Source organism: Leptonychotes weddellii, chromosome 15 (genome assembly GCF_054177405.1).
Source record: "Leptonychotes weddellii isolate Sample4059 chromosome 15, ASM5417740v2, whole genome shotgun sequence".
Lineage (NCBI taxonomy): Eukaryota > Metazoa > Chordata > Mammalia > Carnivora > Phocidae > Leptonychotes > Leptonychotes weddellii.
In genome coordinates this window covers 1,223,846-1,245,986 of record NC_138383.1, presented here as the reverse complement: position 1 = coordinate 1,245,986, position 22,141 = coordinate 1,223,846, and the positions used below count along the sequence as shown (strand labels likewise).

General features: G+C 67.0%; 2 protein-coding genes across 6 annotated transcripts; one reads left to right on the top strand and one right to left on the bottom strand.

The window, feature by feature from the left end:
• The first annotated feature begins 627 nt into the window (after positions 1-627).
• Positions 628-10,537, top strand: FSCN2 (fascin actin-bundling protein 2, retinal). Its single transcript, XM_081804253.1, has 4 exons — positions 628-5,753; positions 8,687-8,843; positions 9,524-9,662; positions 9,962-10,537. The coding sequence occupies exons 1-4, from the start codon at positions 4,928-4,930 to the stop codon at positions 10,490-10,492; spliced, it is 1,653 nt and encodes a 550-aa protein (XP_081660379.1). The 5' UTR covers positions 628-4,927; the 3' UTR covers positions 10,493-10,537.
• Positions 9,823-22,096, bottom strand: FAAP100 (FA core complex associated protein 100). Of its 5 annotated transcripts, XR_014140331.1 has the most exons (10): positions 21,871-22,096; positions 21,511-21,629; positions 19,744-20,678; positions 18,429-18,585; positions 16,859-17,625; positions 16,616-16,755; positions 15,960-16,076; positions 13,972-14,058; positions 13,351-13,708; positions 9,823-10,161 (listed from the first exon to the last, which is right to left on the bottom strand). XR_014140331.1 is itself a non-coding variant. In XM_081804251.1 (9 exons), exons 1-9 carry the CDS (start codon positions 22,033-22,035, stop codon positions 13,484-13,486), a joined length of 2,712 nt encoding a protein of 903 aa, XP_081660377.1. In that variant the 5' UTR covers positions 22,036-22,096; the 3' UTR covers positions 9,823-13,483. The 5 variants fall into 5 exon arrangements, 4 of the variants coding, with proteins under 4 accessions (XP_081660377.1, XP_030894787.2, XP_081660378.1 ...); XM_081804251.1 differs by having other exon boundaries at positions 9,823-13,708; XM_031038927.2 differs by having other exon boundaries at positions 9,823-13,615.
• Positions 22,097-22,141: the final 45 nt, after the last annotated feature.

The following is a 22,141-nucleotide window of genomic DNA, read 5'->3' as shown; positions in this document are numbered from 1 at the left end:
ACGAGGAAACGCTCCATTCCTGTTTTGTCCCAGAAGTCCCTTTTGGATCTCTAGCGAGGTTTCAGGCACACAGTAGGTACTTAGTATGTGCCCGTGATGGTTGGCGTGAGGGGTCTGGTTCCGTCGTGCCGGGCTGCGCCCCTGCGCACAGCTGCGGTGCACGTGTGTGCACGGTTGCACGGGAAGGCTGGGGTGCGCAGAGGCGGCCCCGGTGACCTGCAGAGGTGGGGCTCCCGACTGTCCGCGCTGGGTGTGTCTTGAAGCCCAGGTGGACAGTAAACAGCCATCTAGTTTCTTGGAGTTGATCTGGTCCGGCTTCTGAGCCCCGTGCTGCCAGGGACTTACTCTGACACATTCTTGTGAATGCTCCCCTCTTGTTCTAGAAATATGCAAAGGTCCTGGGGTTTGGGTGTTGGACGACCGCACTGGGAGGGGCTTCCCCTCCCAGCCAGCAGCTTCCCTTCAAGGGCACGGGGGAGGGCCACGCAGGAGGGGAGTCCACGAAAACCAGTATTTCATGAGCTGTCCTGCCTTCAGGAGGGGTGGGGGATGGGAGTGGGGCTGGGGATGGTGAGGGAAGGGAGGGGTCTTGGGGGATCCGGATGGTGGGGAAGGGGAGAGGGGGTGGGTGCATTTTCATGGGAAGCAGGCGGTGTGAGATGCGGAGCCGCCTCCCCACACTCTTCACTCCAACACTGCCCTCTCCCTCCTGCCTTGCAGAAGGGGGCCTGTCACCCTAAACCGCCTGCAAACCTCCAGTAAACCAACCCAGGCCCCGCCTGCCCATGTAAGTGGAACTTCAGAGTGGCCGAGCTCCGCCATGAAAAAATCATGAGGCAGCCAAGCCCTGGGCCTGTTTTCAGGAACAATGCAGGAGGCTGGGCCCTGGGCGCTGGCCAAGCTGGGCCCCAGGAACCGACGCTGGGCCTGGGAGCAGGGGAATCAGGGCCTTGGGGCCAGGCCCAGCAGTGCCTGGGCCCGCAGGAAAGCCCTGGCCTCGCCCTGGGGGCAGAGGCCCAGAAGGGGGCCGGCCAGAGTGGCCTGGCCCTGGGAGGGCACAGTGCCTGGGGCCGAGGGGGACAGGAAAGTGGGGCGGGGCCTTGGGGGTTTCCTCTGTGTGGAGTAATTCCCAGAGACTCGCTGGCCTGTGGGGAAGGAGGGGCACAGCGGGCATTGCTCAAGCAGGGGGCCAGGACCTGGGTCTGGGACAGGTGTGGCCCCAGGGGGGTCCCTCCGTCCTGGGCCATTGCCAGGCCAGCCCGAGTGGGGAGCCACTCCCTCCCCCAGCCGGCACGCACGTGGGGCCCATGCCAGCTCACACCACCAGCAGCCGTGGTGCTCGGGCATCCAGCCTGGTACACGCGCCAGTCGCCATGGCAGCACGCAGCGTGCTGGGCAGGAGGCCAGGCTGGGCGTAGCATCCAAGGCCAGCGGTCTAGATATGCAGGACTGGGAGTCCTTTCCCTGGTAGCCCCCCCAGGGGCCTGGCCGGGGCCGGGGGGGGGGGGCTGCAAGTGGCCAGGCCCGCCCATCCCCCAGCATCCCAGGGAAGGAACAGTTTCCTGAGAGCTCCAGGGCAGATGCCGGGGGGCTGGGGGCTTCAGGGCCCTCTCTGCTCCTGACCTCAGCCTGGACCTCACTAAAACAGGCGGGAGGCCAAGGATCTGCCCCACCCTTGGCTGCTGGGAGCTTCCGAGAGCTGGAGCGACCCTTGCCTTCCAGGCCCAGCTCCAGACAGCTGGGTCCATCGGCGGCTGGCCACTCCCCGAAGTGGGGGTCCAGAGGTGCTGCTCACCCGGATGGCCTCTCAGTGCCCAGGAGGGAAAGTTACGCATGTTGAAGTGGGTGCGTCAGGCAGCCTGACACCTGTCCTCAGGCCTTGTCCAGTGGTGGCAGACGACGGCCCAGGGTGATGCACACACACAGGTACACACTCCGTCCCCCAGGAGGGCAGGTCCAGAGGTGAGTGGGCCAGGTGACTCTGGATGCCCCCGAGGGCATCCTGGACGGGCCGTAGGCCTCGTGAGCCCCTTGTGGGTGGCCGTGTGGACCCCCTCGGGCAGGGGACACGTGTGTCCCTGAGGACACAGCCCGCCACAGGCTCTCACAAGTAGCCCCTGACACGGTTCCCTTGTGCTGTACACAACCTGACCGCCATGCTGGGTGGCCATGAGCACGTTAGGGCTGGGAACCAGGGAAGCTTTTCCAGGACCAGGGCCGGTCCAGCCACTGACCACGCTCCCTCTGCCCTGCCCCGCCCGTGTGCACCTTCACACGCACGCCCACAGCAGCATGCACTCTGCCTCACCTCCCTGCAGAGGCTCAGTGCATCACACCGGACGTTCCTAGTACCTGCTGTGCGCCAGGGCCTTACCGGGGATCCAGACGTGGCCCCTAGCAGGCATCGGGCTCAGGGCTTGGGTCCTGGGAGGTGTGGGGGGCAATCCATGCAACCCCCCTCCCTCCAAGGAAGCCTGGGCTGGGAGGCCCACCTCTCAGAGTCCCTTGGGGCCTGAGAGGCTCCCCCCTCAGCTCACACTGCGAGTCAGTGCCAGGCAGCCCCACACCAGGCCTGCCCAGAACCGAGAGATCACAGCCACTTCTGGCTCTGCCAGCAAGAGACTTCCTGGAGCCAGGCCCACTTAGCGCCTGGCAGCTGGGCTTCCTCCCACTGGGCACGGGATGCCCATGAGCACCCTGCTGGTGCCAGTCCGTGCTAATGAGGCCTTCACGCCAATCGGGCATCCCGGGCTCCTTCGGAGCCTGGGTGGGAGTTGGGGGGACCGTGGGCACAGCTGTCCCGCAGACCCCCCGTGCACGAGGAACTGAGCAGTGCCACTGAGCACCTGCTCCGTGGGTGTTCCTGCAACCCTGGGAGGTGGCAGAGTGAGATCTAGCGAGAAACAGCTGTCAGCATCGTGGCTCATACCCCCAAACCAGGGGCATGTGCCTGGCATCGAGGCTCGGCCTGGGCCCCTGGGACTTGGAGGATCTAATAAGGGCATCCTCCGTGGGGAGGGGGTGCTACCCCAGACCACATCTCCCTGCCAGTGGGCGCCTGGCACGCAGCCCAGCGGGGCACACACTCGATGCCCCATCAACGTGTGGGGGTCACAGAGATGGGCAGTGCTAGCTGTCGGGGAGCGCTGGACCAGCCCCACTGACCACCCCGCAGCACACACTGTGCTGTTGGGGGGACCGGTGCCCAGGTGTGTCTCCCAGAATCCCCCTCCGGCCCTCAGTGTCTCCCTGTGCCTGGCAGGGCTGCTGCCCAGGGCTCAGAGAATGGAGGAAGGACTCCTGATCTTGTCTGCCCTGCCCACCCCCGGGGCCTGCACATGCCCAGCCCAAGGCCCTTGCACTCGGCTGGACCCCCACAGCATGGGGCCCTGTCACGGCCTCCAGAGGGGCGGAGCGGAGCTGCCTGCGGCATCAAGGGCCACGAGGCTGTGGCTGGAAATGCCCGGGCCCCGAGCCCATTCCCCGAGGGAAGCCTGAGGGTCACACGCTGCGATGAGGAAGAGGACACCGAGGCTGGCCCAGGCCCAGGCCGGGCAGCTCTGGTTTCACTACTTGGCTCCCAGCCCCTGAGGCAGGTGCAGGAGACAGACGGGCAGGGTGCGGCTGAGCAGGCCCCTTGCGGGTCCCCGAAGACGGCCCCCTTGGGCTCAGCGGGGAGGGAGTCTAGCCCGGTGGTCCCAGTGGCGGGGGCTGGGAGGTGCTGGGGTCAGGGTTGGCCAGCTTCCAGCCTCTCCTAGCCTGCTGGCCACATCCCTCTGCTGAGAGGGCTCTGCCCCACAAACCCCCTGGACCAGACCCTGTAAAGACGTTGCAAGTCAGGCCAGTCGCCCCAGGAACATGAACAGCAGTTAGGGGTCCCGGGGCCCACGCAGCAAGGCTGGCTTCACCCTAGCTCACCCAGGAAGGGGGAGCAGCCTCGTGGGCTCCTTGAGGTGCTTACGGCACAGGGCTCAGCCCGAGGCCCGGTCCTCTGACCCTGGGTCCGACAGCCCGCCGCCTTCAGGATGGCCCCTGCCCACACTCTCGTGTCACTTTCCAGCTACGTGGTCCTCCAGGCGGTCCAGGGGCCCTCTCCCGGTCCCACAGAGCCAGGCCGCCTGGCCTGATGTGAGTGCGACCCTGGCTCGGGCCAGGGTACCACGGGCGCCAGGATGGGGGCGTCTGGGCACACCTAGACGCTCCCTGGCACCGCGACCCCTGGCTGCCACGTTCCTAGCCCAGGCCACCCTGGGGGAGGTGTCGGGCCCAGGGCTGCAGGCTGCAGCCGAGCGGGACGGTATGGGACTCCAGCTCTGGGCTGCCTGAGTTGGGGGACCTTGCCGGGCTCCTGGCACCAGGAATCAGAGAAGCAGTAACTGGATCTGGCCGAGGATCTGGCGGCCGCTGAGGGTGGAGGGCTGCGATCGGGTTGCGGCCTCGCTGAGTTTTCCACCAGGCAGCTTTCTCTACATTGGGAAGGAGCCGGGCTGGGCTGGTGAGTCTGTGCAGTGGGTCTGGGGGCCCTGACGCGGGGGACAACCAGGAGAAAGCCCAAGAGGCGCAGGGGCCAGGAGGCGGGGCCCGGGGCTTGGGCTGTAGGCCTGGGCAGCCGCCAGTGAGTACGGGGAGGTGGTCAGCCCGCGGCAGGCGGAGCTCTCCACCCCTGCAGGCCCTGGGGCTCCGGCCGCTGGGGCAGTCCACGAGTGGCTGAAATCCAAGCTGGGGTAACACAAGGCAGCCGCTGTCCCTAAGCCGGCACAGCCCTGATCCGCCCCCCGCCCGCCCTCCGCCGCCCGCGGGCCTGCAGCCACTGGTCAGAGGGCAGCAGGTCCATGACGCCGGCCGGGCCTCTGGGGGACCTCGGGGGCCGTGAGCACGCGGAGAGAGCCTCCCAGGCCCCTCGTGGGGCGCTGGGCCGGCCCTGAGGATGCCCACCAACGGCCTGCACCAGGTGCTGAAGATCCAGTTTGGCCTCGTCAACGACGCTGACCGCTACCTGACGGCCGAGAGCTTCGGCTTCAAGGTCAACGCCTCGGCACCCAGCCTCAAGAGGAAGCAGACGTGGGTGCTGGAGCCCGACCCGGGGCAGGGCGCCGCCGTGCTGCTCCGCAGCCGCCACCTGGGCCGCTACCTGTCCGCGCAGGAGGACGGGCGCGTGGCCTGCGAGGCGGAGCGGCCGGGCCCTGACTGCCGCTTCCTGGTGCTGCCGCAGGCCGACGGGCGCTGGGCGCTGCAGTCCGAGCCGCACGGCCGCTTCTTCGGCGGCACCGAGGACCGGCTGTCCTGCTTCGCCACGGCCATCTCCCCGGCCGAGCTGTGGACCGTCCACCTGGCCATCCACCCGCAGGCGCACCTGTTGAGCGTGAGCCGCCGGCGTTACGTGCACCTGAGCCCGCAGGAGGACGAGATGGCGGCCGACAGCGACACGCCCTGGGGCGTGGGCGCGCTCGTCACCCTCACCTTCCAGGACGGGCAGTACTGCCTCCGGGCCTGTGACGGCCGCTATCTGCGCAGCGACGGCCGCCTCGTGGGGGGGCCCGAGCCCCACGCCCGCTACACGCTCGGGGTCAAGGCGGGCAAGCTGGCCTTCAAGGACCGCGACGGCCGCTACCTGGCGCCCGGGGGGCCCGCCGGCACGCTCAGGGCGGGCCGCAGCGCGCGGCCGGGCAAGGACGAGCTCTTCGACCTGGAGGAGAGTCACCCGCAGGTGGTCCTGGTGGCCGCCAACCACCGCTACGTGTCCGTGCGGCAAGGTAACGTGGGCGCGGGGGGCCGGCCACGCCGACCTCGGTCCGGGCGCTCGCCTGGGGGAGTGGCAGAGGGCTGCTGGCTTCAGAGTCAGGAGGAGGGGTCCTTCTCAGGACCACTGAGCCCACGGTGCGCTGGACAGCCGCGCCCAGGCCCGCGGCCGTGAGGGGCAGGAGGGCAGGTCCCGCCCACGCTGGGCTGGCCCCCCACTCCCTGCCCCTCCCCTTCTCTTCTACTGCTCCGTTTTCTGAGCTCTACAGGAAATGGGGGAGGGGCCAAGGACAGGACAAGGAGCCATCAGTGGGCAGGGCCCTTGTGCCCACTGCCCGTGCCTCACCAGTGGGGATCCTCATCCAACCCAGGAGTGGCATGTGGAGGGACCTTGGGGTCCCTCCAGTCTGGGGGCCTCCCCCGGGGCCCGGGCTTCTTGGTGGAAGGCACGGTCTCTGCCGGGTGGGTGCAGCCTGGCTCCCCGTCAATCCTGGAGCATTGGCCACCTGCCTGGTGTGACCAGTGGGCCTTTGCACATGCGATCACACGTCTGTGAGGTGAACCCGGGCAATGCCTGCTTCCCGGAGACGAAGCTGAGGTCCCAGAGTGGCCCCTAGCCGGGCCCAGGCCAGCAGTTGCCACTGCCTCCTACTTGGGCTCCTGGGTCTGTGCCCCCAGGAGTGGCCAGGCACGCCCTGACCTGGCTCACTGCCACCCTCCAGTCCCGCTGGCCGAGGCCCAGCCGCGAGCACTCCGGAGGGACCCCTGCCCCGCCTGGAGTCCGGGTTCCCAAGGCCAGTTGTGCACCGCGATGGGCACTCCACAAACACCTCCTGCACGCCGCTCTGGAACGTGGCCAGGTCCTGCGGCACGACGGACAATCAGCCCTGTCCTTCCCGGCACGGGCCCTGCAGTCTGGCCTGTGGGAAGCCCCCATGGTTGGTTTGTCCACTGTGTGAACCGCGTCCTCTGTGAGGCAGGGGAGGTGCTGGACACAAGGGCGCTTGGACGGGCTCGGGTGGCGAGCAAGGCTGCGGTGCCGCTGGTAGGGGTGACAGAGACCGTGCTGGTGGGACGGGTGAGGGACGGCCCCGTACGTACTCTTCTTCCTTCCCTGGACCCCCTGCATCTGACTGTCACGGGGGCATCCCCGACAAAGGACGGGATCTGCCTTCCCCTGTAGAAGCCAGAGGGACCCCACATTCGCCTGCTCACTTCCTTTGCAATAACCCTAGGGCATGGGACCTGCCCCCAGAGGTTCAGTGTTGACTGGGCAGCAAGTGGTTGAGGAAGCAGGATGTGACAGGATGTCCCTGTCAGTCCAGGGGAGGAGGCAGCTGGAGCTGCGGGTTCTGCCGAGTGCTGGTGCCTTGATCCCAATAATTTTGCTGGCCAGGCAGCCCCCAAACCTGTCTTCTTCCGCATGGGGTGTCTGGGAGCACCCTGGCTGGCCTTCAGTGACACAGTGGAGCTCACAGAACGGTCCCCAGTGGCTCAAGCCACGAGGACGTCACCTCACATAAACGAAGTCTGGAGGCACGGGGGTGGTGGGGTCCCAGGCAGGACACCATCGCTGGCTCAGTGGCGTCTTCAAACCCTTCACTCTCTCCTCCTTGTGGAGCTGCTCACGGGGGACAGCTCTGACCTCGGGCTGGTGGCCTCGTGGTCACAGGATGGCTCTGCTATTCCAGCTGCGTGAGTTGGAAGCCCCTTGGCCGCAGTCTGTCTGGAGGGCGTGTGAGGGGCGATGCTGGGGATGCCGGTGGGGTCGGCCTCAGAGGGGCCGCGGTGCAGGTGTGTAGCCTGACTCGGGAGCCCTCTCCTCCTCCTGCCCTCAGCACCTGCGGGGACGGGTCTCCCACCTCCTTGGTCTGTTTGTGTCACCTTCTCCACGAGCCATCCCAGTCAAGGCCCACGGCACCCACGGGCATTGGACAAACTGTCTTTGTTGTCTGAGTTGTTAACTGATCACATGCCCGAAGCATCAGGTGCTCACTTAGTTCAGTGCTGCCGACGGGACGGCGGGGATGGTGGGGATTTATGCAAGAAGGGACACAGATCCCTATCTGGGCAGCTTTGGAGGGAGCAGCCTTGGGAGCTGGTAAAGGACGGCAGGTTTCACCCTCTCCAGCATAGGCCCTCCTGGTGCCCACCCTACCTTCCTGGGGACGGGGCTGGACAGGATCTGGCCCCGACCCTCAGGCCCCCATTTCCTCCCGCTCCACCAGCTGGACATGCTGGAGCCTGGCCTCTTCGGGGAGCTCCGTGATCTGCCACATCACTGGAAACAGGAGCGTGGTTTATGGGAAGATACTAGAGAGATGCCAGTGCCTGCCCCCTGCTCCCCACCCTGGGCATGGATGCCCCCAGTTCCCCCCTTCCAGGAACCCCAGGCAGAGCCCCAGACAGCCTTGCCCTCCCTCAGGACTCCCAGGAGACCACACACGTGAAAAGGGGGCTGGGGAGGGAACAGTGGATCGGCCTCTACTCTGTGCCCAGGATTGGACCCCAGGCCCCAGCTGTGCCCTGGGCCATGGCTTGGGGAAGAAGAAGGACCCCACTGTGCCCACCCAGTGGTTTAGGATTAAGTTATAAATAGAGGCTGGTGTAAGTCCTGGGTCGAAAGGGCAGCAGCAAGCAGATTACCTGATGATTAGCAGAGGCAAGGGATTTGCTGGCACGGAAGGTCTGGCTCCTGGGGCTGTGGTAGGAGCTAGGCCAAGGAACTTTAGGGAACTGGATGTAGGGGTCTGCAGTGTTCCCACGTGGCCATGGGCACCGCCTCCTACCCTCTGAGAAGTGCCTTCCAAATCTTAACTCCAAAGGGTTCTAGATGAGAACCCCTCTGCCTTCAGGATTTTCCCAAGAGCATGCTTTTCCCCATCTTTCTGCTCCCCACCCCCCACCCAGGGAGAGGCGCGAGGGGCTTCCCATATCCTCCCTCCAGGGGTCAACGTCTCAGCCAACCAAGACGAAGAACTGCATCATGAGACCTTCCTGATGCAAATTGACCAGGAGACAAAGAAGTGCACCTTCTATTCCAGCACCGGGGGCTACTGGACCCTCGTCAACCATGGGGGCATCCATGCCACAGCCACACAGGTGTGAGTGCACCATCCCCATCTCCATCACCACCCCCATGCCTCCTCCACCATCTCCACCATCACCACCATGCTCACCATCACCACCACGATCACCACCTCCCTGCCTCCTCCATCTCCACCATCACCACCACGATCACCACCTCCATGCCTCCTCCATCTCCACCATCATCACCATGCTCACCATCACCACCACGATCACCACCTCCCTGCCTCCTCCATCTCCACCATCACCACCACGATCACCACCTCCATGCCTCCTCCATCTCCACCATCACCACCATGCTCACCATCACCACCACGATCACCACCTCCCTGCCTCCTCCACCACTTCCACCATCACCACCATGCTCACCATCACCACCATGATCACCACCTCCATGCCTCCTCCTCCATCTCCACCATCACCACCATCACCTCCACGACCACCACCACCGCCACCTCATCACCACCTCCATCTGCACCAGCACCTCCACCATGAGGACCACTGTAGCAGCCCAGCCAAGAAAGAATGCCCACTGGGGTGAGGGGCGGCTCTTAATGGTGGTGGGTGTGTCAGTGGAAGGCAGGTACCCACTTCTCCCCCTGGGGGTTGGTGCTGGGCCTGAGGGAGATGAGAAAGCCTGACCCTGAGCTCCCCCACGTCTTGCTGCTCTGAGGGGACTTTACCCTGACCTTCCCAGTTCTGCCAACACCATGTTTGAGGTGGAGTGGCGTGGCCGGCGGGTGGCCCTCAAGGCCAGTAACGGGCGCTATGTGTGCATGAAGAAGAATGGACAGCTGGCGGCCACCAGCGACTTTGTGGGTGAGCACTCCTCACCAGTTCCAGGGAACTGGGGCCGGGCCCTCTGCCCACAGACCCCTGTCACCTAAGAATCAGCCCCTCCTCCCTGTACAACTGCCCAGGTGGCCCTTGGCATGAGTCACACTTGCTGGTCAAGATAATCACTGTGGACATCAAGGAGCAGTCACAGCCCAGAACTTGCTTGTCTCCACTGTATATTTGGGGAACCTGGGGCTTGGTGGCAGCAGGCCTCTTGCCAAGGTCACAGGAGGCCACGGCAAGGGCAGATATGGGCCCCCTCTGCCCCCGGGCCCCACCCATCCCCGGAAGGCACCAGAAGGCAGTGGGCAGGCAGCGGCCCCTCAGCCCCTACGCCCCGCCAGGTGAGGACGAGGAGTTCACTCTCAAGCTCATCAACCGGCCCATCCTCGTGCTGCGGGGCCTGGACGGCTTCATCTGCCACCGCCGTGGCTCCAACCAGCTGGACACCAACCGCTCCGTCTACGAGGTCTTCCATCTGAGCTTCAGCGACGGCGCCTACCAAATCCGAGGTGCGGACGGGAGTGCGGGGCGCAGGGCAGGGGGCTTCTGCGCGGAGGGGAGCGCGGGGCGGGGGGCCTGGGGGGCCGGGCGGCCCCCCGCCGACCCCGGCCCGCCCCCAGGCCGCGGCGGCGGGTTCTGGAACACCGGCAGCCACGGCAGCGTGTGCAGCGACGGCGAGCGCGCCGAGGACTTCCTCTTCGAGTTCCGCGAGCGCGGACGCCTGGCCATCCGCGCGGGGAGCGGCAAGTACCTGCGCGGAGGCGCCTCCGGGCTGCTGCGCGCGGACGCGGACACGCCGGCCGGGGTCGCGCTCTGGGAGTACTGAGCGGGTGGCGCGCCCGTCCCCCCATTAAACCGTGTCTGTGACGCAGCGGCTGGCGGGCTCCGTGGCGCCGCTCGCGCGGGGAGGGCCAGCGCCTCTGCCCCGGGGGTCCCGGCCGTGGCCCTCCACCTCCCCATCCCTCAGCGCAGGACACCCAGCGCAGGCGAGCGTGGCCGGGAGGCGGGTCCAGCGGGCGGACACCCCCGCCCCACCCCGTCCCTTCCTGGGCAGGGGCACCCCGGCACCCCCTGGGCCCCGCCCCCGCCCTGTGCGGGCGCCACACAGCTGCTCCCGGAGACCGAGCGGAACTGGGGTGGGGGGAGCCGCTCACAGGGTCTGGGGGTGACGTACCCCCCATGGCTCTCCTCCCCAGGGGCAGGGTCTTAGGGAATCCCCCGCGCACCTGAGGCGAAAGCGACCCCACCCCTCCCAAACACGGTGTGAGTGGCCAACCCCGGGGAGAAGGCCCCTCTCAGCCCAGACAGGAGGCTCCAGGTCTCCCACTCCCACCCCACGCGTGGCTCTCACCCCCCCAGCCGCAGACCCCGGAGAGCCCCCACCCACCTTGCCCCAAGCAGGCTGGATGCCAAGATAAGGTCTGTGGTCCACCAGCTGGCATCCAGGCACTCCCAGCCCCCAAAGACCCCCACCCAGGCCAGTGCCTCTTGGCTGGGCTGGGTGACCCAGGCCATCAGAGAGCCGAGTGGGAGACGTGGAACCTGGGGGCTGGGGGAGGGGTCAGGACACGGCCATGTGGCCTAGGGCCTGAAGGGAGGATGAGACCAGATGCCCGGTCCCTAAGCCCAAATCCCTCCCCGTGCCTGGGGCCTGAAAACCCCCTCCAGTGAGTCCAGCCAGCCAGCGTGGTCCAGCCGGGACTGGGGCGCTTTGGGAAGAGCGTGCGAGGAAGGGAGTGCAGAGCGGATGTGCCCAATCAGAGTGGGGAGGAAGGGACCCCCCCCCTCCCCCCAGCACCCTCCTCAGCCGCGCCTGCTCCTGACCTCACTGCCCACCCCCCACCCCCACCTTAAGGACAGAGGAGCTGGACCCAAGTGGGCCCCCTGGTCAAGGGGGGCTTAGTTAACCCTTCGAGGACCAGACACCAGAGCCCAGAGGCTGCAGAGGGGACAGGTGGCTGCCTGAGCCACAGCCTGTGCTGCCCCCTAGTGGCGCCCAGGGCGGGAGGGTTGGGGGCTCACCCGCCCAGGGCTTGCCGCCAGTCATCAGTGTGAGGACTCCCCTCTGCTGACCTCTGCCAGAGGGTGCACTTGGCCTCAGACCCTTGCTGAGCAGGGGAGTGGAGGCAGGGAGGCGTGCCCCAGGGGTCCCCAGAGGGGCCAGCTGGGGTGGGAGGAGAGAGGCTGGGACTGCGCGGAGGCCATCCTCTGGCGGGCCGGAGCTGTGTGGGGGATGGTGAGCCACGCGCAGCAGAGGCTGGCTGAGGGACCCCTGGTGCTCAGTGTGGCGTCCCGTCCCCGATGGGGCGCTGACCGGGCACCCCAGCACGAGGCTCCCAGGGAAGCTCCGGCCTGTGTCCCATTTGTCCTTACCCCCCACCCGTCTCCCCTCATTCACGGAGGTTTCACAAGATTCCACTTTATCTCCTCTCAGCTGCTTAGGTGTCCGGGTCATGGGTCTCCTTTTCTGGAGACTAGGTGGCGGGCCCCCAGTGACTGCCCTGCCCCCACCCCGCCCCACCAGCGGCCTCCTGCCAGCAGGCAGGGGGAGCGCCCCTCCCCACTGCTGTGTCTCCGCCCCGGGGGGACGCGTGCTCACACCTCTCCAGGGTTATCCTGTCGGCAGGAGCGAGGCTGCCCGTGTGGGGAGCGGGACGGTGGGGCCCAGGGGCAGTGAAGCCCGGGGCTGGGGACGTGCTTCCAGTGCTGCTCGGCCCACACCCCGCATCCGTGCCCACCACCGCCCAATCTCCAGCGTGCAAGCTGTGTGGCGGCCGCCCACTCTCCCGACTCGGACCCGGACTCCCCACTGGCCCCTCCCTCCTTGGGGACGAGGGACTCGCGTGCCCCGCAGGCCAGGTGGGCACTTCGCCCCAGTGCTGGGAGACCCCCTACCGGCCCCCACGACCACGGAAAGACCAAGGCAAGGTTCATCCGAGCATACCCCTGGGGGGGCCCAGAAATGCAGCTCAGAGCTGCCACCCCAAACACACACACACCCAGAAGCCGAGGCAGCTCGGCCCGAGAGCACACTTGTTCTGCGGCAGAGGAGCCTCGCGCCTCCCGCACGCGCACAACGGCACCATGTCAAGTCCGAACGGGGGTCAGCCCCCCACTGCTAGCTGCGCCAGCACCGGAGGGAGGCAGCTGGGGGGCTGCAGCCCACCGTGAGGGGCCCTGGAAACAATGCACAGTGCTGGGCGCTGGGCGCAGCCCCGGCTGGGAGCACCTACCGGGTGAGGGTGGGAGCCACAGGGAGCGGCGTCCCAGCTGGTGGCCTCAGCAGCAGCACAGACGCAGGGCTGAGGGGCCCCGAGGGGGACGAAGGGGTCTGCGCGTGGTGGGCGTGGGTGGGCGGGCAGCGGGGCGGTGGGAACAGCAACAGTCAGAGACGCAAACCCGCAAGTCCCGACCCCAGAAACCTTGTCCACGGCCCGACTTCTGCGGGGAGGGGAGGCCGCTGATCCAGCCCCAGTGCTCCAGGCCAGACTGCCCAGCTCGACCAGGTGCCGCGGGAGCCGTGGGCGGCTGTCCAAAGAAGGGGAACGCTGTGGGCCGGCTCGGGCCAGGGCGGACGGGGCCGCAAGGGCAGAGCCCGGTCCCCCGGGCGCCTGTGATCGACGCGCTTTACACACGCCCTGGAGCAGTCGCGGGCCCCGTGTCCCGTTCAGTGGCCCAGCTCACCTGCCTTCCCCCACCCCACAGCCACAGCCAGGGTCAGGCGGCGGGAAGCAGCCTCTGGTGCCCTGGGCGTGTCTCCGTAAAGCCACGGGGGCGCCTGGCTTGTGGCGGGGGCGGGCGCGGGGCCCACGAGGCGTCACAGCAGGAGGAGGCTGGGGCTCCGGAGCTGCCCGTACACCTGCAGGAGCCTCTCGGCAGTGCCACAGGAGCTGGCTTCGTCCTCCGTGCACAGCCGGTCCCGAAGGGCCCGCACCTCCTGCAGCAGTGTCTGCGGTGGGGCAGGCGGCAAGAGCTCAGAGCCCCCACCTCCCTGCTGGGACACCCACGATGCACAAATCCTACTTGGGATGTGGCAGGTGACCTAGGAATGCAGGGGGCGTGCAGCCAGGCCCCCCTCCCCAGGTGACAGGAGGGGCCTAGTGAAGGTGGACTAGCAAGAGGAGCAAGGCGGAGACAGAAGTAACCGCACCCACCCCGCCCCCTGCCCTGACTCTGGGCTGAGGACTGGGCAGGCCCCCCACTGTGCCGGGTGACACCTGTGCTCCCAGAGGATCCCAGCCAGGGACGGTCCTCCCCGGCCAGGCTGGCGGGAGGCCCCGGGGACGGGAGCTGGAGGGGCCTCACCTCGTGGTTGATATGGATCTGGCGGAGACACTGCACACGGAGGTCAGGTGGGCTGGAGCTCTGGGCAGCGTGCTCCACAACCATCCTCTGGGGGCGGGGGCGGACAAGGGGCAGGTGGCTGGAGAGGATGCTCCCCCCCATCTGGAGCCGGTGCCCAGGGCTCCAGCACCGTACCACCCCCTCTGTGTCTTCCGCTCCAGCCCCAGCCTGACAGTGGAGGCCTTGGAAGTCACTTTCTCCTAAGTTCCTGGCCCCCACCTCCTCCCTCGTCCCCACAGAGCCACCTTCCACCGCCCCATCTCCCATCCTTCGTCCCAGGCCTGGTGCCTACGGCCATCACGGGGCCACCCAACCTGCCCCACTGGCACATCCCCTCGGCACAGCCCGCTGTGGGGCTGGTTCTTGTCCCGCGTTCCGGGGGAAGCCCAGGCAGCTCCTGGGGGCCCAGATCCTAGCTCCCAGACAAGATTAGGCAGCAAGGCCCCCACTGGCCTCTGTGGTAGGCCCTGCACATCTGGCAGGGTCCCCCGAACTCTGAGCGGCCAGGACAATACAAACTGGTTCTCAGGTACACTCCCATCACGGGGAACAGGGCGTCAGCTGACGGAGGAAAGACTGGGGTGTGCAGCCCACGTGAGGATGCCCCTCAAGGGAGCATCTACAGCCCCCCCGTTCGGAGCCAAATTCACCCGGGAGTGCTGCCCCCAGCAGCTCAGGGACTATACTCGGACATGAGGTCTCTGCAAATGAGCGAGGTCGGACGAGCTCCTGCTCGGGGAGGGGGGGGGGCAAGTCTAATAACAAGCGATCAGGACACAGAGGACAGTTACATGCAAACGTGGGGAGAAGCCGTTTGCGTGACGTGGGGAGAGGCCTTGGCCTCCAGCACTGAATTCTTGCTGTTTGTGCCCCGTCTGTGGCTGTCATGGCAACACCAGGACACTGACCTCCCCCTCCTGCCGGGGGTCCAGGCAACACGCTCCTTCCCCCAGCATCACACCAACCACACCTCCTGACCGCCATGCTCGTGCTCGGCAGGGTCTGGAGACAGCCTGGCAGGGAGCAGGGGGACCTCGGTCTAGGAGGCTCCCCTCTGGGCACACGGAACGGCACGCACTCTGGGGGCTGGGCGTCCCTGTGGGGCAGGGCCTCCTCTGATGGCTTGAGGAACTCGGAACTACACTCCTGAGCCCACCTGCCTGGGGGCACCGGTGGGTCTAAACCAGCAGCGCCCAGGTCCTCGTCAAAGCCTAAAAGCCTGGCCTGCAGGTTCTCCGATTCTCAGGGTCTGGGTGGGGCCTGGGAACGTGCCTTGGTAAGTTCCCAGGTGAGGCTGAGGGCTGCCACTGCAGAGGCCTCTGTGGCCACCAGGGCCACAGTCGGAAGCGGCGGGAGGAGATGGGCCAGCCAGCCCCGGGGCCTGGGCTCTGCCCGGCCAAGGGCACCAGGGGAGACCTTCACCTGGAACGGGGGACCCTCTCAGACCCAGGAGTTACAGCCCCCAGACGGCAGTGTAGCTGCTGCCTCCTACGCCTGGTGGGGCCCCCAGCAGCGCTGGGAGGGTGCTGCCACTCTTGCTCTCCTGGCAGAGATGTGGAGGCTCAGAGTGCAGGCCCCTCGGCCCGGGACCCACGCCCAGCGCACGCAGCCCCAGCGCACGGCCTCTCTGCACAAGGGGTTCCTCGGCCAGGCAAGTGCGGGGACGTGGAGCTGACTGCGGCAGGAACACACACACCGTCCTCCTCTAAGCTAGCGGCAGGGGGCTCACGGGAGCCCAGCGGGGGCTGCCAGCACACCGGGGGGCAGCATCTGCTACTGAAGGGAAATCAGCCAAGCTCCCCCACTCGCCTCCCGGGCGCCCACAGCTCCCAGGCACAGCACGTGGGAGCAGAGGAGGAGGCGTGGTCCTGCGACCCCCATGCAGGCAGCCCCGCCGCCCACAGTCCCGTGTTCCCACCACTGCCCACCCCCCCAGCAGGCCCACATACCTGCAGCCGCCCGATGACCGCGTGGTGTGCACTGCACAAGCTAGACAGAGAGGAGCTCTCCACCTGGATCTCCACGGTCTGCATGGGCCCTGCTGTGCACAGGTGGGTCACAGTCACCTGCAACACAGGACGAGCCTCACCGACCACGCACGGCCCTGCCCCACCCCAAGGGCAGCTCCACCTGCCCTCAAGAGGCCCTGGGGCCCCCCACTCCCAGGCCTGGGTCTCCCCACCCCTCGTTAACTTGTATCAGAAAGACCAGCCAGCCAATCAACAGTGGCCCGTGGGAACGTGTGTCCAGGAGTCCTGTTCCCTTGGAATCGAGACCCACGGCACTCACTCTACGGCCAAGTGACTCTGTGCCCACCCCACCGTGGACAGCCCACGCCTGGACCACCCCTACGGCCCACACTGGGGCCACGAGTGCCAGCTGTGCACGGGGTGGGGGCCCGCACGTGAAGGACAGGCCGGTCCCCATCGGGACCCCACAGCCCTGGGAAAGCTGTTCAGCACAGCCGGGCCTCAGACGGCGCACGTCAGAAACCTCTGCAAGGTGGGGACCGACGACCCGATTCCTCTCAAGCAGCCCAGAGACACAGCTGGCTTGGGGATGCCGCTCGGAGAAGCCTCTCCCCGGAGGGCGGACCCCCGCTTGCCTCTCGGATGGTAAGGTGCAGGTCAGTGCCATCTGGGGCCACTCCCTGGACCGAGGACAGCCGTCGGGCCCGCACGACATCCAGGGCCGTGTTCTCAGCGAGGAGCCACTGCAGGGTGGCACAGCCCAGGGACGTGCCTGCTGGACAGGGGTGCCGCCGTGAGCTCGGGCGGGGCCTAGAAGAGGGAGGAGCTCCGTGTCCCCAGGCCCTGGGGCCACCGTGACGCCAGCCACCACCACCAACCTGCGTGACTGTCCCCCAAGGCGGCCCTCAGAAGCTCTGCGGACACCTTGATCGTGGCCACCGATGGGGGCAGGAACTTGGCCCGCAGGGAAGCAGGTCCCGCCGGCTCGCTGCGTGGCCCGAGAGATCCCAAGAAGGTGTCCACAGAGTCGCTCACGGGGCCGAGCAGCCCGGGGGCCTGCGTGTGGGGTGTGGCCAGGCCAGGAAAGCGCAGACACTGCAGCATGTCCACAGTGTGCTCGCTCAGGGGCAGGCAGATGCCGTCCTGCTCAGGCAAGACGTCAGAGAGGCACTCATCCAGAGAGGGGTCCGTGAAAGACTCCGAGGGGGCGAGGGCCCCGCCCACAACCTCCCTGAGGCTGTAGTGTAGTGCGCAGGACACGGTCAGGGGCAGGTCCAGGGCGCCATCCTCCCCAGGGCCCAGGGGCAGCGTCACCTCCCGCCGATCGCCAGGGCCCAGCCGGTCCACGGGGATGGTGTAGGTGGTGGCCGAGCCAGCCGCGTCTGGGTCCGAGGCGGGGGTGGTCAGCACCTGCACGCACAAGGCCCAGCCCCGGTCCAGACTGAGGCCACTGTTGTTCTCCAGCCGGCAGGTGGCCGTCAGCACGTCCTGCGGCTGCAGGCGGCTCCAGGCGGTGGTGGTGGTGCACGAGATGGGCCTGGCGCCCTCCCGGCCGGCCAGCAGGACGCAGCTCACGTTCATCGCTTCGTTGAGGCACGTCAGGGCCTTGTTCCGCTGGTCAACTGCCTTCTTCAGAGAAGACACTCTGGAAGGAGCAAACGTGGCACCCGAGGGAGGGGAAGGAGGCGTGGTGGTGGGCCCCTCGTCCCCTCCTCCCAGGACGGGAAGACACCAGAACCTCGCTCCTTGACACACACCCCGTGAGGGGCAAGCCGCTGCCTCGGGGAGCAGCGCTCCGGTCCCGCCCATGCCACAGCCCTTCCGAAGGGGCCCCCAGCCGTCTGACCCAACCCCTGCTCTCAGGCAGCAAGACCACGGAGGGCAGAGGATGGAGCCAATAGAGCCCACACTCAGCAGGCCTGGCCTCGCTCACCGGGCTCCCGGCCGCCGCCAACCTCATCAGGGCCACGTGGGCCCAGGGGCGGCTGCGCCTTCCCAGCCGTGTTCGGAGTGGGCCCCTTTGCTCCGCCGCGGCCACACGTGACGGCCCAGAGGACAGCAGGCACTTCGGAAACGGCCCTAAACCACAGGGCGCCAGGGCCTACAGACTGTCACTCCGCGCCGCACAGAAAGGTGAGGACTGAGGGGAGCCCCGTTTCTCTGAACGGGTCAGAGGAAAAGGCCGCTGGGGCCTTTGCCGAGACAGGAAGGCAGAGGCCCCTGAGGAGCGGGGTGCCCTGGGGGAGGGCCGAGGAGCCAGCACGGGCAGGGAAAGGTGTGGGTGGGGTCTAGGAAACGGGGCACGTCCCTTTCACCTGCTGCCATGCAACGTGGCATCTGGGGCTGTCCCTGGGGTCAGAGGCCTGGGCCGACATCACCACCCAGGACGCCACCCCCGCGGACGCAGCACTGGCCTCTACCTGAGCCGCCGGCAGCGCAGCTGCTCACCTCTCAGAGACGGTGCCGATTCCAGAAAGCAATTCCTTAATCTTTTGGCCAGTATCAGCCATAGCAGCTCTGGTGGGGCACGGCACCTCAGAGCGCAGGTCCAGGCTGCAGGTCATCAGGCGGCCCCTGGCGGACAGGGCCAGGAGCCTGGCACCACCTGAAGATGCACACCCATGGGGCCCGGTCAACGGGCGGGGAGGGGCAAGCTGCTGGAGGCACAGGACAGAGGTCGTCGGCAGGCCCGCACCCAGGTGAGAAAGAGCGGGTCCCGGAGACGGAGCTGTGGAGCCCCGGACGCGCACCAGGGCCCGGGCAGAGTCTGTGCCCACGTCCATCTCATCACACGTTCTGAAGGGCCCTCCTGGGGGAGAACGCTGGCACACAGAGCAGCTTAGAGCCATGTGGGGAAGGGGTCTAAACGGGGCCAAGCAAGGACCCACGTGGGCCCCTGAATCAGCCAGGTGCAGCTGGACCTTCAACGGGCCCCTGTGGTCTGCAGAGAAGAGCTCTACACTCACCACGCCTTTCCGGTAGCCTGGGGGCTCTCTAGCATCTTCTGTCCCCTTCCCTCCCCTGGGCTCCACCTCCTGCAACTGTCTGCTTGTCTTCCATGCCCACTGCCACTGAGGCCCCAAGCCCCAGGCCGAGGTGGGGCAGCCGAAGAGCGAGGCACGTAGCATGCGCAGGCCGGGCTGCAGCCTGGCACCGCCATACTCGCGGCCGTCCTTCCCTGCGGCACAGACACTGGCCTTGTCCCCTCGGAGCGCTTCCTCCGCGATGAGTACCGCCCCGTGGGCCATCTCCTCGAGAACGTGTGCCGGGGGAGAGTGGCTCTGTCCTCGCCCCACAGCCCTGGGCAAACACAGCTACCACCTTCCCCGGTGCCGTCCTGGGAAGCCACATCCAGCGCGCAGCTCCGGCGCAGAGGGGCCCAGGGGGCAGGCCGCAGGGGAAGCGGGGCAAGCGTTCCCTAGCCTTCAGAAACACGCCAGGGCTTGGCCGGAACCCACCTGAATCTCCCGGGACTCCCCACCACAGAAGACCTGTCTTGGAGAGATGCCCTTGCCCTGCGCTGCCCAGGGGCAGCCCCCGCCCCTACCCACATGGGACACACACCATCAGGCACCCCCGGACCCCGAGACAAGTGCCAGCCTACAGCAGCTGGGGAGAAGTCTGCCCGTCAGGTTTGCAAAAGACGGGAACATAGCAGGGAGACGAGCATGGGCCAGTTCACAGCTGAGAAGACAGCCCCACGGAAAGTTCCACCCCCACCACGACACGCTGGGGCATCTCCGGTTTGAATGGCAGCTTGTACCTTCGGGCACCTCGGAGGACACAGAGAGGGTGACGACGCTGCAGATGCCTAAACCAGCTGGACACAGCAGAGACGGCAGGCCTCCCGGGCCCCCCTCGGGGGCACGTCCCCGAGCCAGGTCCACGACACAGAGCTCCGAGGGGGTGCTATGGTACACACAGCCCCCCCCGCCACAGACCGCACAGAGCACAGGCCCCGGCAGCTGGTACTCTTGCAGCTCTGGGACCAGAGTCCCTGCCTTGTCCCAGCTGGCCTTAATGGCCAGGATCCGGCCACCGTGACCAAGTGCCACTAGGCAGTCAGGGTGTGTGTCCTCTGCGTCCTCGGGCAACGACTCTGTCTTCAAGGCCCCAATGAGAACGACGGGTTCCTCCAGGTGATGGAGGATCTTGACAAGGGCCTTCGGGTCGCCTGGGGACAACCTTGAGGTGACCAGGGTCTTCAAGACCACACAGCAGAGCTGGCCATCGGGGAGACCACAGAGGATCACTGGTGATTCTAGAAGGGAGGCATCAACTCCAAAGAGTAGCCCAAAGAGGGCCTGTTCCAGCGAGAAGCCCCTGGAGCCCCGCGTACGGGTCTGCAGAGCACTACTGCCCGGAGGAGACGCACAGCACAGCACTGGGAGGATGCGGGGGGCTGCGGGCTCCCCGGGGGCCCCAGCCAGGGGGCTGGAGGTGGACAACTCCACCTCGCCAATGTGGCCTCTGGGTCTGGCGCCCTCCCCTGGACAGGGGCACTCAGACAGCTGTACCTTCCACCGGGCAGGGCCCTGTGCCAGGGTGACAAGCATGTCATCAACCACAGTGAAAGCGCAAAGAGCGTCATCCGGGAGCAGGCAGGCATCTGGGTGCACGGGGATCACAGCGCAAGGGGGCTCGCCGTCCTCACTGTCCTCGCTGTCCCTGTCATCCCCATCACCTTGGTTCACAGACCTTCAAGAACCAAGCAACGGTGGGTCAGAGCATGCATAAGCTCTCTTCCCAGCGACGCGCCGCTGAGCACACTGGGCCTGGGGTCTTCCCAGGGAGTGACCTCGGTGCCCATTACGGCCCCTCAGCAGTGTGGGGAAGGCCCACCCGGGAGCAGATGGCCTGTCACCTGACCTCTCATCGGCCCGCAGACCGCTGTCATCAGCACCAGTCACCCCGGGACACACACACACAGCAGGATGTATCCAGGCTTCCAGAAACGGGTTCAGGAGGAAAACCCTCATCAGTGCAGAACTGTAAGACCCCCGAAGTCTAGCCTGTGAATCCCACCCCCTACCTTCTTAAGTCCTGAGCCAGTAGGGAACGTGGGCCCGTGTCTAGCCTCTGCCCTGGAGCATCGGGAGGGGCCCAGCTCCTCAATATCGGCCCCCTTGACTGCCTCAGGGTTCAGGGTGCTTTGCTGTGACGGCTAACTGCAGAGACCCGCCTAAAAGGTGTGCCACGCCAGCGAGGACAGGGTCCTGCCGCAGGCTGCACACTCTGCAGCCTGAGCCCCATTTACTAAGGATGCTCCTTGGGCAGGAGCCTGCTGCACATGCTGGGGGCTGGGGACACCCCAGACTTCACAGCTGGGCCCTGAGCCCACCAGCCCTCCAGGGCCCCCAGGGGAGGGCTGGTGCGTGCTCACTGTGACCCTGATCCAGGCCCCGCTGCGCGTCTAGGTCGCACAGGGGCAGTGTTTGAGGAGACAGGGTGGGGTGGCCAGGGCCAATGAGGAGTGCCCCGGAGGCCGAGGCAGCCTCCCCCACGCGTTGCTGCCCACTGTCCCCGTCACCTGCTCGCCTGGTCCAACGACAAGCAGTAGATGCCTTTCTGGGCGCACAGGACGTAGAGCAGCCTGCCGAGGGCCCGGAGCTCCAGGTGCCACACCTGGCCAGGGAACCTGTACACAGCCTGGACATCGGGGACAAGACAGCGTCAGGCCAGCCGCGTGAAGGACGGAGGGGAGGCAGAGCACGGCACCCAGTCTTTAAACGAGCTCCTCCCAAAGAACCAGAACGCCCCTCAAGTCTCCTCGCCCCGACCCCTCGACCGGGGTGGTCTGTCCCCCGTCCCCCCGCCCCCCGGGGGCTCCAGGGGCCCGACCCCTCCCCGCCCGCATTCTCCTTCCCGGGGGCCCCCGCCCGGGGCTCACGGTCAGCAGCCTCCCCTCCTGGTCGTAGACGTAGACGAGCTCGCTCCCGGTGGACACGAAGATCTCGGCCCCGTGGCACAGCACGCGGGGCTTGCCCGCCGCCAGGCCCCCGAGTGGGCAGCGGAAGCTCTCCAGGTACTCGACCCGCGGCTCGAAACCGGCCATTGTGTGGGCCGGCGGCGCGCGGAAGCAGCTCCGTCTGGGGGGGGGGGCGGGGGGCGCGGGGCGCGGGCGGGGGCGCTTTACGGCTGCCCTCGTCGCGGCGCGACCT

What these genes read in the sequence shown, in the direction of transcription:
- FSCN2 (XM_081804253.1), top strand. Translation starts at nt 4,928, where the DNA reads ATGCCCACCAACGGCCTGCACCAGGTGCTGAAGATCCAGTTTGGCCTC. An exon ending in CATGCCACAGCCACACAGGT is followed by an intron (nt 8,844 to 9,523) that starts GTGAGTGCACCA and finishes TGACCTTCCCAG; the next exon opens with TTCTGCCAACACCATGTTTG. An exon ending in TGGGTGAGCACTCCTCACCA is followed by an intron (nt 9,663 to 9,961) that starts GTTCCAGGGAAC and finishes GGAAGGCACCAG; the next exon opens with AAGGCAGTGGGCAGGCAGCG.
- FAAP100 (XM_081804251.1), bottom strand. Translation starts at nt 22,035, where the DNA reads ATGGCCGGTTTCGAGCCGCGGGTCGAGTACCTGGAGAGCTTCCGCTGC. An exon ending in AGGAGGGGAGGCTGCTGACC is followed by an intron (nt 21,630 to 21,870) that starts GTGAGCCCCGGG and finishes CCCGATGTCCAG; the next exon opens with GCTGTGTACAGGTTCCCTGG. An exon ending in CGGTCATCGGGCGGCTGCAG is followed by an intron (nt 14,059 to 15,959) that starts GTATGTGGGCCT and finishes CCCCGCCCCCAG; the next exon opens with AGGATGGTTGTGGAGCACGC.